The sequence below is a fragment of the Triticum dicoccoides genome, chromosome 3A, assembly GCF_002162155.2.
Source record: "Triticum dicoccoides isolate Atlit2015 ecotype Zavitan chromosome 3A, WEW_v2.0, whole genome shotgun sequence".
Classification (NCBI taxonomy): Eukaryota; Viridiplantae; Streptophyta; class Magnoliopsida; order Poales; family Poaceae; genus Triticum; species Triticum dicoccoides.
In genome coordinates this window covers 70,533,803-70,547,578 of record NC_041384.1, presented here as the reverse complement: position 1 = coordinate 70,547,578, position 13,776 = coordinate 70,533,803, and the positions used below count along the sequence as shown (strand labels likewise).

The following is a 13,776-nucleotide window of genomic DNA, read 5'->3' as shown; positions in this document are numbered from 1 at the left end:
CGCGGTTACTGCTCAGGCCCATGTCCTCGGTGATATCCGGACATTCCACTTGAGGTCCGAAGAATGACTTGTACATCTCCTCGTGCGTCAGGCCGAGGAAACTTTGAATGGCACGTGGTTCCTCTGGATTGAACTCCCACAAGCGCAGGGGACGGCGTTTGCAAGGCTGGAGTTGACGAACCAGCATAACTTGTATTACCACAACCAAATTAAAATATCCCTCGAAGAGATCTCGGATGCGGCTTTGGTATAGGCACGTCCTTGGCTGGACCCCAGCTCAGACCCCTGCTAATCCATGACATCAGTTGTGGTGGGGGGCCCGGGCGGAAAGCGGGGGCAGCCGCCCACTTGGCACTTCTGGGAGCCGTGACATAAAACCACTCCCGTTGCCATAATTCGGACACCTCTGGAAAGGAACCTTTCGGCCATGGAGCTCCTGCCATCTTGCCTATTGATGCACCTCCGCACGCTGCATGTTGCCCCTCGATCATCTTCAGTTGTACTTCAAAGGTCTTGAGCCATGGGCCGAAGTGAGGGGTCACACGGAGGAAGGCCTCACACACGACAATAAATGTTGTGATGTGGAGAAAGGAGTCCGGAGCTAGATCGTGGAAATCTAGCCTGTAATAGAACATCAAGCCCCTGACAAAAGGATCCAGAGTGAGGCCTAGACCTCAGAGGAAGTGGGAGACGAACACAACATTCTCGTTGGGTTCAGGAGTAGGGACGACTTACCCTCGAGCAGGCAGCCGATGCGAAACCTCGGCGGTCAGGTATCTGGCCTCCCTCAACTTCTTAATGTCCTCTTCCGTCACGGAGGAGGGCATCCATCGGCCTTGAAGGCTGGATCCGGACATGATTGAAGATCCGGAGCACCTAACCTGGGCTTTGGGTGTTAGAACTCGAGGCAAATGAAGGGTTCGATTGAGCACGAGAGAGAAAAAGCAAAAACACCGTCCCTTTATAAAGAGGGTGAATATCAAGCGTCCTCTCCGTAGCCGTTTAGGACTTGCCTATAATCTAGGAGTCCTAGACACGGTTGGGTTACCCATGACCGTATTAATGAGAATCCCGTAATTGGGGGAACACGATCTCCGCTTCGGCAAGATGTGTCACGAAACCGCCTCGCGTTATGTGTGGAGCTGGTTAAAAGAAACGGTTCGAATAATCACCGGGCCATGACGTAACGTCATGCTGCCAAAACAAGCCAGCAAATTAGATCCGTGAAAACATTATTCTCTCTACGGTGGAATGTGGAACTTATTTTGCAGGGTCGGACACTATCCTTGTATTCAAATTCTTCTGTGACGTATTCGGAGAAGGAACCCGCCTTGTAATGCCGAAGACAACTGCGCGCCGGACTCATCGTTATTGAAGCCTGGTTCAGGGGCTACTGAGGGAGTCCTGGATTAGGGGGTCTCCGGACAGCCGGACTATCTCCATTGGCCGGACTGTTAGACTATGAAGATACAAGATTGAAGACTTCGTCTCGTGTTCGGATGGGACTCTACTTGGCGTGGAAGGCAAGCTAGGCAATACGTATATGGATATCTCCTCCTTTGTAACCGACCTTGTGTAACCCTAACCCTCTCCGGTGTCTATATAAACCGAAGGGTTTTAGTCCGTAGGACAACAATCACAACATACAATCATACCATAGGCTAGCTTCTAGGGTTTAGCCTCTCTGATCTCGTGGTAGATCTACTCTTGTAACACCCATATCATCAATATTAATCAAGCAGGACGTAGGGTTTTACCTCCATCAAGAGGGCCCGAACCTGGGTAAAACTTCGTGTCCCTTGCCTCCTGTTACCATCCGGCCTAGACGCATAGTTCGGAACCCCCTACCCGAGATCCGCCGGTTTTGACACCGACACTCATTCTTAGGCTTAGGTCCAGACTTGGGTTTCTTCACTTGAGCAACAACTGTCTTGCTGTTCTACTTGAAGTTCCCCTTCTTCCCATTACCCTTTTTCTTGAAACTGGTGGTCTTGTTGACCATCAACACGATGCTCCTTCTTGATTTCTACCTCCGCAGCCTTTAGCATTGCGAAGAGCTCGGGAACTGTCTTATCCATCCCTTGCATGTTATAGTTCATCACGAAGCTCTTGTAGCTTGGTGGCAATGATTGAAGAATTCTGTCAATGACACTATCATCCGGAAGATTAACTCCTAGTTGAATCAAGTGATCGTTATACCCAGACATTTTGAGTATATGTTCACTGACGGAACTATTCTCGTCCATCTGGCAGTTGTAGAACTTATTGGAGACCTCATATCTCTCAATCCGAGCATTTGCTTGAAATATTAACTTCAAATCCTGGAACATCTCATATGCTCCATGACGTTCAAAACGTCGTTGAAGTCCCGGTTCTAAGCCGTAAAGCATGGCACTCTGAACTATCGAGTAGTCATCAGCTTTGCTCTGCCAGGTGTTCATAACATCTGGCGTTGCTCCTGCAGCAGGCCTGGCACCTAGCGGTGCTTCCAGGACGTAATTCTTTGGTGTAGGAATGAGGATAATCTTCAAGTTACAGACCCAGTCCGTGTAATTGCCACCATCATCTTTCAACTTAGCTTTCTCTAGGAACGCATTAAAATTCAACGGAACAACAGCACGGGCCATCTATCTACAACAACATAGACATTCAAAATACTATCAGGTACTAAGTTCATGATAAATTAAAGTTCAATTAATCAAATTACATAAGAACTCCCACTTAGATAGACATCTCTTTAATCATCTAAGTGATCACGTGATCCATATCAACTAAACCATGTCCGATTATCACGTGAGATGGAGTAGTTTTGAATGGTGAACATCACTATGTTGATCATATCTACTATATGATTCATGCTCGACCTTTTGGTCTCCAGTGTTCCGAGGCCATATCTGCATATGCTAGGCTCGTCAAGTTTAACCCGAGTATTCTGCGTGTGCAAAACTGGCTTGCACCCGTTGTATGTGAACGTAGAGCTTATCACACCCGATCATCATGTGGTGTCTTGGCACGACGAACTGTAGCAATGGTGCATACTCAGGGAGAACACTTATACCTTGAAATTTAGTGAGAGATCATCTTATAATGCTACCGCCGAACTAAGCAAAATAATATGCACAAAGGATAAACATCACATGCAATCAATATAAGTGATATGATATGGCCATCATCATCTCGTGCCTTTGATCTCCATCTCCAAAGCACCGTCATGATCACCATCGTCACTGGCTTGACACATTGATCTCCATCGAAGCATCGTTGTCGTCTCGCCAATATTGTTTCTACGACTATCGCTCCCGCTTAGTGATAAAGTAAATCAATTACATGCGATTGCATTTCATACAATAAAGCGACAACCATATGGCTCCTACCAGTTGCCGATAATTGTGTTACAAAACATGATCATCTCATACAATAAAATTTAGCATCATGTCTTGACCATATCATATCACAACATGCCTTGCAAACACAAGTTAGACGTCCTCTACTTTGTTGTTGCAAGTTTTACGTGGCTGCTATGGGCTGAGCAAGAACCGTTCTTTCATACGCATCAAAAACCACAACGCGGTATAGTGATTGCTTTTTGATCTTTAGAAAGAACCCTGTTCATTGAATCCGATTCAACTAAAGCTGGAGAAACAAACACCCACTAGCCACCTGTGTGCGATAGCACGTCGATAGAACCAATCTCGCGTAAGCGTACGCGTAATGTCGGTTTGGGCTGCTTCATCCAACAATGTCGCTGAATCAAGAATCAACTAGTGACGGAAAGCAATATGTATATACCCACTCCCACAACTCCTTTGTGTTCTACTCGTGCATATAACATCTACTCATAAACCTGGCTTGGATGCCACTGTTGGGGAACGCAGTAATTTCAAAAAAATTCCTACGCACACGCAAGATCATGGTGATGCATAGCAATGATAGGGGAGAGTATCGTCTACGTACCCTCGTAGACCATAAGCGGAAGCGTTATGACAATGCGGTTGATGTAGTCGTATGTCTTCACGATCGACCGATCTAGCACCGAAGGTACGACACCTCCGCGATCTGCACATGTTCAGCTCGGTGACGTCCCGCAAACTCACGATCCAGTAGAGCTTCAAGGGAGAGTTTCATCAGCACGACGGTGTGATGACGGTGATGATGATGCTACCGGAACAGGGTTCGCCTAAGCACCGCTACGATATAACCGAGGTGGATTATGGTGGAGGGGGCACCGCACACGGCTAAAAGATCAATGATCAACTTGTGTGTCCATGGGGTGCCCCCTCCCCCGTATATAAAGGAGTGGAGGAGGGGGAGGGGGCGGCCTCTCTAGGCGCGCCCAAGGGAGTCCTACTCCCACCGGGAGTAGGATTCCCCCTCCCCTTGTTTGGTTTTAGGAGAGAAGGAAGGAGGAGGAAGAAGGAAGGAAAGGGGGGCGACCCCCTTCCTAACTCGGATTAGGCTTGGGGGGGCACCCCCTCCTTTTCTTCTTCTCCCTCTTTTCCACTAAGGCCCAATAAGGCCCATACACCTCCCGGGGGGTTCCGGTAACCTCCCGGTGCTCCTGCATACTCCCGATTTCACCCGGAACCATTCTGATGTCCAAACATAGGCTTCCAATATATCGATCTTTACGTCTCGACCATTTTGAGACTCCTCGTCATGTTTGTGATCAAATCCGGGACTCCGAACTACCTTTGGTACATCAAAACACATAAACTCGTAATACCGATCGTCACCGAACGTTAAGCGTGCGGACCCTGCGGGTTCGATAACTATGTAGACATGACCGAGACATGTCTTCGGTCAATAACCAATAGCGGAACCTGGATGCTCATATTGGCTTCTACATATTCTACAAAGATCTTTATCGGTCAAACCGCATAACGGTATACGTTGTTCCCTTTGTCATCAGTATGTTACTTGCCCAAGATTCGATCGTCAATATCCCAATACCTAGTTCAATCTCGTTACTGGCAAGTCTCTTTACTTGTTCCGTAATGCTACATCCCGTAACTAACTCATTAATTACATTGCTTGCAAGGCTTATAGTGATGTACATTACTGAGAGGGCCCAGGGATACCTCTTCGACAATCAGAGTGACAAATCCTAATCTTGATCCATGCCAACTCAACAAACACCATAAGAGACACCTGTAGAGCACCTTTATAATCACCCAGTTACGTTGTGACGTTTGGTAGCACACAAAGTGTTCCTCCGGTATTCGGGAGTTGCATGATCTCATAGTCATAGGAACATGTATAGTTATGGAGAAAGCAATAGCAACAAACTAAACGATCATCGTGCTAAGCTAACGGATGGGTCAGTCACATCATTCTCTAATGATGTGATCCCGTTAATCAAATGACAACTCATGTCTATGGTTAGGAAACATAACCATCATTGATTCAACGAGCTAGTCAAGTAGAGGCAAACTAGTGACACTCTCTTTGTCTATGTATTCACACATGTACTAAGTTTCCAGTTAATACAATTCTAGCATGAATAATAAACATTTATCATGATATAAGGAAATATAAATAACAACTTTATTATTGCCTCTAGGGCATATTTCCTTCAGGAGCATCAAGTGTTTATGGTTAATAAGACCACTAGTTTCAAGAAAAAGGGCAAGGGAAAGAAGGGGAACTTCAAAAAGAATGGCAAGCAAGTTGCTACTCCCGGGAAGAAGCCCAAAGCTGGACCCAAGCCTGAAACTGAGTGCTTCTACTACAAAGGGACTAGTCATTGGAAGCGTAACTGCCCCAAGTATTTGGCAGATAAAAAGGATGACAAAGTGAACAAATGTATATTTGATATACATGTTATTGATGTGTACCTTACTAATGCTCGTAGTAGCGCCTGGTTATTTGATACTGGTTCGGTTTCTCATATTTGTAACTCGAAACAGGAGCTACGGATTAAACGAAGATTGGCTAAGGACGAGGTGAAGATGCGCGTCGGGAATGGTTCCAAGGTCGGTGTGATTGCCATTGGCACGCTACCTCTACATCAACCTTCAGGATTAGTTCTAGACCTGAATAATTGTTATTTGGTGCCAACGTTGAGCATGAACATTATATCTGGATCTTGTTTAGTGCGAGACGGTTATTCATTTAAATCGGAGAATAATGGTTGTTCTATTTATATGAGTAATATCTTTTATGGTCATACATCCTTGAAGAGTGGTCTATTTTTGTTGAATCTCGATTGTGGTGATACATATATTCATAATATTGATGCCAAAAGATGCAAAGTTGATAATGATAGTGCAACATATTTGTGGCACTGCCGTTTAGGTCATATTGGTGTAAAGTGCATGAAGAAACTCCATGCAGATAGGCTTTTGGAATCACTTGATTATGAATCATTTGATACTTGCGAACCATGCCTCATGGGCAAGATGACTAAAAATCCATTCTCCGGAACAATGGAGCGAGCCAATGACTTACTGGAAATAATACATACCGATGTATGCGGTCCGATGAGTGTTGAGGCACGCGGCGGGTATCGTTATTTTCTGACCTTCACAAATAATTTGAGCATATATGGGTATATCTACTTAATGAAACACAAGTCTGAAACATTTGAAAAGTTCAAAGAATTTCATAATGAAGTGGAGAATCATCGTAACAAGAAAATAAAGTTTCTACGATCTGATCGCGGAGGCGAATATTTGAGTTATGAGTTTGGCCTTCGTTTAAAACAATGTGGAATAGTTTCACAACTCACGCCACCTAGAACACCAAAGCGTAATGGTGTGTCCGAACGTCGTAACCGTATTTTATTAGATATGGTGCAATCTATGATGTCTCTTACCGATTTACCACTATCATTTTTGGTTTATGCATTAGAGACAGTTGCGTTAACGTTAAATAGGGCACCGTCTAAATCCGTTGAGACAACACCATATGAACTGTGGTTCGGCAAGAAACCTAAGCTGTCGTTTCTTAAGTTTGGGGTTGCGACACTTATGTAAAAAGGCTTCAGCCTGATAAACTCAAACCCAAATTGGAGAAGTGCATCTTCATAGGATACCCTAAGGAAACAATTGGGTACACCTTCTACCACAAATTCAAAGGCAAGATCTTTGTTGCCAAGAATGGAAACTTTCTAGATAAGGAGTTTCTCTCGAAAGAAGTGAGTGGGAGGAAAGTAGAACTTGATGAGGTAATAGTATCTTCTCTCGAATTGGAAAGTAGCTCATCAGAGAAATCCATTCCCATGATGCCTACACCATCTAGAGAGGAAACTAACGATGATGATCATGAAACTTCAGATCAAGTTACTACTGGACCTCGTAAGTTGAACAGAGCACATTCTGCACCAGAATGGTACGGTAATATTGTTCTGGAAGTCATGTTACTAGACCATGACGAACCTACGAACTATGAAGAAGCTATGATGAGCCCAGATTTCGATAAATGACTTGAGGCCATGAAATCTGAGATAGGATCCATGTATGAGAACAGAGTATGGGCTTTGGTGGACTTGCCCGATGATCGGCGAGCCATAGAGAATAAATGGATCTTCAAGAAGAAGACTGACGATAATGGAAATGTTACTGTCTACAAAGCTCGACTTGTCGTGAAAGGTTTTCGACAAGTTCAAGGAGTTGACTACGATGAGACTTTCTCACTCGTAGCGATGCTTAAGTCTGTCTGAATCATGTTAGCAATTGCTGCATTTTATGATTATGAAATTTGGCAAATGGACGTTGATATGTCTCCAACGTATCTATAATTTTTGATTGTTTCATGCTGTTATATTATCATTCTTGAATGTTTTACAATCATTTTATATTATTTTTTGGGACTAACTATTGACATAGTGCCAAGTGCCAGTTGTTGTTTTCTGCTTGTTTTTTACATTGCAGAAAATCAATATCAAATGGAGTCCAAATGCAACGAAACTTTTTATGGATTTTTTTGGACCAGAAGACACCAGATGGGCCAGAGAAGCACCTGGGGGGTGCCCCAAGGGGGGCACAACCCACCAGGGCGCGCCTGGGCCCTCAGGCGCACCCAGGTGGGTTGTGCCCACCTCGGTGGCCTCCTGCACCGCTTCTTCGCTCTATAAATACCTCCCAGCTCTAGAAACCCTAGGGGAGTCGACGAAATTTCATTCCAGCCGCCGCAAGTTTCAGAACCATGAGATCCAATCTAGAACCCTATTCCAGCACTCTGCCGGAGGGGAACACGATCATGAAGGGGTTCATCATCCTCATTTGTGCCTCTCCAATCATGCATGAGTAGTTCAACTCAGACCTACGGGTCCGTAGGTAGTAACTAGATGGCTTTTTCTCTCTTTGTATCTCAATACAACGGTCTCTTGGAGATCACATGTGCCTCAGCAAGCCCACGTCTATGTTTAGTTGCTGACTACTCTCTGCACATGTGATCTGACATTCTTATTTTACACTTCCTATGTTTAGTTGTTGACTACTCTCTTGATTTTGCACTAGGTCATTGTGAGCGGCAAGCTCAGGGCCCAGAGAGCCAAGTCGATGAAGTTCAAGGACGGGTACATGATCTCATCTGGTCAGCCCGTCAACGAGTACATTGATGCTACAGTTAGGCACGTTCTTCTCAGACATGTTTGTTTGTTGTGCTGCTTACTTAACCTTGTTTTTCCCGGTTTGTTGCTCATGGAACTACATATGATTCAACATTGGCTTGGTTTTGTAGGGCGTTCTTGGTATCAAGGTGAAGATTATGCTTGACTGGGACCCCAAGGGCAAGCTTGGCCCTACCACCCCGCTGCCTGACCTCGTCACCATCCACCCCCTGAAGGAGGAGGATGAGCTGCGCCCACCGGCTTTGGTTGAGGTCTAAAGTCTCAATAGAGCAAGCAGACCATGAAACGGCACATCATTTTGGTCCTAGCTAGTTTTCTATCCCTGTGATAAGCGAGGGCTATGCAACGCTCGGTTACCTACCTTACCTTTTAATGGACAAAAGTTTTTGTGTAATGCTTCTATGTTAATTTTGTTTAAACTAAGTTTTGCCAAGACAAGTTACTTATGTATGCCAGAAACCTTTGTTTGGATTTATTCTGCCCAGCTAGTTTGTCGCTCTTCCGTTTGTGCCACCTTTTCACTGTTTGTTATGTGTTCTTATGCGTTATCTGACAAGCTACTTTAAGAAATGTTTGTTATGCATGCAAAATTGCATCACGAAATCACATTGCTGAAAACCGTGGCAAGAAAAAACAACATCAGAGCTTCAAAATGCATTTGAATGTAAGCATCAATTTTCTTTTTTACCACGCCTTCCACCAATGTCATTTCTTGATGAAATTTGCATGCACAACAAACATTTTTAAAGTATGCTTTTTCTATTTTATTTATTTTACTGTTCACATAAGGAGCATATGAGCTCAGGTGTAAAACTCCACGTCTGTAAAAGGGGCTTGCTTCATTGCAAATAAATAGATAAAAACACTAAAGAGGGGGGGGGGGGGTGATTTTAAGGCAATTCTTTACAACTGAATAATAAACCAGGATTCAGATGAAGTGTTGCAAAAGAGCTTCTGTTGCGAAGAGCTCGAACCCAAAACTTAGCATTTTCTAATCTACAAAATCGAGCTTCTACCACCAAAGATTGCCATCGTGGAACCCTTATTATATATAGTTATACAGTAATTCTCCGGAGAAGTCTCTACTACAAGGCAAGCTAAAAACTCACAAGAGAAGGTTAAAAAAGAATAGCTATAATTACACATGCTCAATATATCCATCCAAATAGCTTTGTGCCTCTCACTCTGCTCCAGCGGACCCATTGCAGTTGGGTGAGCACTTCGCCGGTGAGCCGTCGAGGAGCTGCGTGTTGTGCAGGTGGTGGCGCTCATCGTCGTCGTGCTTCATGTTCTCGACATCCTCGTGGCTCAGGAAGCAGGGCTGGTTCGTCGAGCACAGCACCCTCGCCCACATCCTGTCAGTGATCACGACCTTGTTCTGCTTCTCGGTGATTCTCTGCAGCCAAAATTTTAGACTATCAGCATAAGGTTTGATAGGAGTTCGACAGATCTCAGGGTTGATCACTGTTTCCTGCTGTACTTACATAGAAAGGGATGTAAGCGTGTCTGCCGTTCACGGGCGCGACGGTGAAGCCACTGTATCCTGCCATGGCGCCATGGAGGGCGCTGTGCGCAAGCAGGGTGCAGTAGACGTTGTCGGAGGCGTTTGACCGGACCGCGCGGATCATGTATGTCGGGTCAATGTACTTGAGAGTTATGGGGAAGTTAGTCTTCTTCTTGAAATGATCCTGCATGATGAAGAAAGCCAAGCAATTCAGTGGTGGAATATGACCAGGGCTTTCTTTGGGCTTCAAACTTTCAATCTACTAACAAGTGGCTTGTTGCTGATTCTATCATGACTTGATACTAATATACTTGAATGAGCCAAAGAGATAAAGAGCATTGCTTGTCCCCACATTGACAGGGAAAGGAAAGTTTGGACCAGAAATCTGACCTTGATCTTCTGGGATAGCCAAAGGCCAACATCCAGAAGCAGCTTATTTCCAGAAGCATCCTGAGTGTCCACAAAGTTCATGCTTTGGGCGATGAGATCTTGGCCAGCACCCTCGGCCACCACAATGACCATATGACCACTGTCCTTGAGCCGTTTCTCGACGAACTCAAGGAGGCCTCCTTTCCCTTCAAGGTAGAATGGAGACTCTGGGATTAAGCAACAATCCTGAGATAACAAGCAAAGCAAAGTGGTCAGTCTTCGACTTGACATTACTGTTATGTTGATTAGTGTAATGAACTTATAGAATGAATGATAACAACATACCACGTCACGACTAGCTAGAGTAGCATACATTGCGATGAACCCTGCATCAATATAATTTATAACTCATTATTATTTACTTAAAACCACTTTCCTTCAGAATATGCAGGAGCAGGTATTACTTTTAAGATGTGACTGCAAGTTTGTAACAAGGAAAGAGACATACCACTGTTGCGGCCCATTAGCTTCACAACACCAATGCCATTCTCTGCACTTTCAGCTTCAACATGAGCAGCGTTGATAGCTCTCTGAGCCTCCTCCACAGCAGTGTCAAATCCAAAAGATTTATCAATCACCTGTGCGGACAATTCAACATCGAAATCACAACCAGTGTGGAAAACAATCACTCTTGTACATAAATGCAGGGGCAAAGGAAAGAGGGGAGTACCGCAATATCATTATCGATGGTCTTTGGGACACCGACCACTGCACATTTGAGGCCCCGTCTACGGACTTCCTGAAATTAAGTAAAAGCAGTTGCATGTGAGACATGGAATTGAGCGTCTGATTGAGACCTTCCTGCAGTAGCAATTTTGTTACCTCATAAATTACGGAAGCGCCTTGCTGAGTACCATCACCTCCAATGATGTAGACCTGGTTAATGCCACGGTCCTGAAGACTATCCACAATTTTGGCAGTGTCATGTCCACCCCTTGAAGTTCCAAGAATGGTCCCCCCTCTCTTGTGGATGTCATTCACTGATTTGGGTGTCAATGTAACGGTGTTTCGAGAATAGAAGCCCTTGTACCCACCCTGCATATTGCACATCCAGAATTAGGTTCAGAAAACAAAAACAGAATAAACATAACGGTTGACAAATAGCAATATTATATTCAGGCCTAACTAATGACAACACCATGTCGTTAAGTGCCGGCAAACAATGCTTATTAGTGTCACCATCAATATTGTATTCTCAGGGAGTTTGTTCCGAAGTAACACACTTCTAAGCAGTTTCAGGATTATCAACATTGCAGCATCATGTTATTACTTATTAGGTGACAGCTAAAAATGCTTATCGGTGTCGCCATCAATATTGTATTCGCAGGCGGTATTGTTCTAAATCACACCTTCCTAAGCACTCAAAATCAGTTACTGTGATTAACTAGCCTCGTTAGCATCGTAACAAAGCACTATGCTAATCCTAAAATACTAACCAGAGCATTGTGATAATTTACAAATGCAAAACAAACAAGAAGAAGACTCCGGAAGTCCTCACTTCTATGCCAACGACGCTGGTGACACCGTACATGTCATACAACCCGCACACGAGCTCGCGGATGACCGTGTTGAGCCCGGGGCAGAGGCCGCCGCAGGTGACGATGGCCGCGTTCACCTCATCGGGCTGGAAGTAGACCCTCTGCCGCGGCCCGGCGCGCCGGAAGTGGGTGCCTCTTGCACTGTTCTTACGAACAACAATCTGCAACCCATCCACAAAGTCAGCCTCGGCAGATCACCTCGCATTCTGTTCGCCCAAAAGTACATAATTCACAGAAAATTTCTCACCTTTTGCGTGACGGTGTCGTCCGTGTTGACGAAGTACTGCCTGGGATGGATGGACAACACGTGGTTGGAGCAGGAAGAAAGGTCAGCTTCGGGAAACATGCGTGTTTGGATGGAACTGAACTGTGCAGGGCAAAGAAAGGAGGGGAATTCTTACTTGACGACCGAGTAGGCAGGGTTGTCCTGGAGAGGATTCGGGTACGTCTGCAGATCAGCAACGGTAATAAGATGTGAGCAATCGATTCAATTCAAGGATTCTGTAACTGTAATCTGCAAACAAATCGCGCATAGAAACTGAAATTTCAGTTTCTTTCCGGGGATCGATCGATCGATTGATTTCCCTGTGTTCCAAAATTGTTGGAGCAGCTGGACTGCATGGCGATCAGTTTATCCTCGAATCCATGGAAAATCGTGAAAAATATAAAGATGTGGAGTATCCACAGAAGGGCGCCAAAAACAGGGGCCGGGAAAGCATGGGGACTTGGCAGCTCCGAGCTGAAATCAAGCAGACCAGAGCACCAAAGCGATCGGAACGGGACACAGCGAGAGGAGCACGGGGGCTATGGCACGCACCGGGAGCTCGGGCATGTAGTCGGTGAGGTGGGGCACGTCCTCGAGCACGTAGCCGGCGTCGCCGCCCACGAGCTTCTTCTTCATCGCCCACTTGCACGGCGCCTTGGCGGCGGCCGCGGCGGCGGAGGAGGCGAGGGGCTCCTTCCGCGGCTCGAGAAGCTTCATCTTCTGCTCCGCCACCGCCACCGCCACGGGGGCAGGGGCGACGCCGACGGACTCCATGGCAGGGAGGGACCCCGTCGGTAAGCACGAGGTGGAAAGATGAGGAAAAAAAAAGGTGGTTTTGAGATCACGAGGGAGCTTGAGCTTAGCCGGTGATTCTGGGAGTGATCCTCCTGCTCTTGGTGTGTGGGGAGGAGAGACGCCGGGGCGGGGGTTTATATATTCGGATTAGCGTCGTCCGCGCCGCCGTTAGCCGCTGGGTTTGACGGCGGCGACGGGGTTTGACGGCCGCACGAGGGGAGAGGAGGGGGAGGGGAGGTGGGAAACTTCGCGGGGTTCCCGGGAGGGGCATCGGGGTTTCGGGCTATTTACGGGCCTGCCATTTCGTGTTGGCCTTGCGCGAGAAGAAATGACACCCGGGTCGCCTTGTCAGTACGCGATGGGATATATCACGGGGAAGTTGCTCCTTTTCTGGTATTTGTTTGAGTCGAAAAGATCGCCACTTTGCTTGAATTTTTTTAAAGGGAAATATATTAATGCCGCGCAGATACCAATTGCATCCGGTCTTTGCACCTACAAGATGTCGCAACGACATCCAGGATGCACACAACAACAAAAAATAGCAAAGAAAGAAAAGAAAAAACAAAGGTCCCACCAGAGCGACTGACTTCTCTCAGCAGCCGCACACAAATCACCACCAAATACAACATCCAAAAAATATAGAAGGTCTTCAAAAGCAACTCCTTCAAGAAGT

At 45.8% G+C, this 13,776-nt stretch overlaps 2 protein-coding genes across 2 annotated transcripts; one reads left to right on the top strand and one right to left on the bottom strand.

Moving 5' to 3' along the window:
• The first annotated feature begins 8,461 nt into the window (after positions 1 to 8,461).
• On the top strand, positions 8,462 to 8,974 carry LOC119267213 (40S ribosomal protein S3-3-like). Its single transcript, XM_037548572.1, has 2 exons — positions 8,462 to 8,591; positions 8,683 to 8,974. The coding sequence occupies exons 1-2, from the start codon at positions 8,502 to 8,504 to the stop codon at positions 8,827 to 8,829; spliced, it is 237 nt and encodes a 78-aa protein (XP_037404469.1). The 5' UTR covers positions 8,462 to 8,501; the 3' UTR covers positions 8,830 to 8,974.
• A 483-nt stretch (positions 8,975 to 9,457) lies between these two features.
• LOC119267212 (ATP-dependent 6-phosphofructokinase 6-like) lies at positions 9,458 to 13,323 on the bottom strand. Its single transcript, XM_037548571.1, has 11 exons — positions 12,861 to 13,323; positions 12,445 to 12,491; positions 12,291 to 12,330; positions 12,004 to 12,204; positions 11,328 to 11,540; positions 11,176 to 11,244; positions 10,954 to 11,083; positions 10,791 to 10,831; positions 10,467 to 10,691; positions 10,057 to 10,260; positions 9,458 to 9,968 (listed from the first exon to the last, which is right to left on the bottom strand). Exons 1-11 carry the CDS (start codon positions 13,080 to 13,082, stop codon positions 9,753 to 9,755), a joined length of 1,608 nt encoding a protein of 535 aa, XP_037404468.1. The 5' UTR covers positions 13,083 to 13,323; the 3' UTR covers positions 9,458 to 9,752.
• Between the last annotated feature and the right edge of the window lie 453 nt (positions 13,324 to 13,776).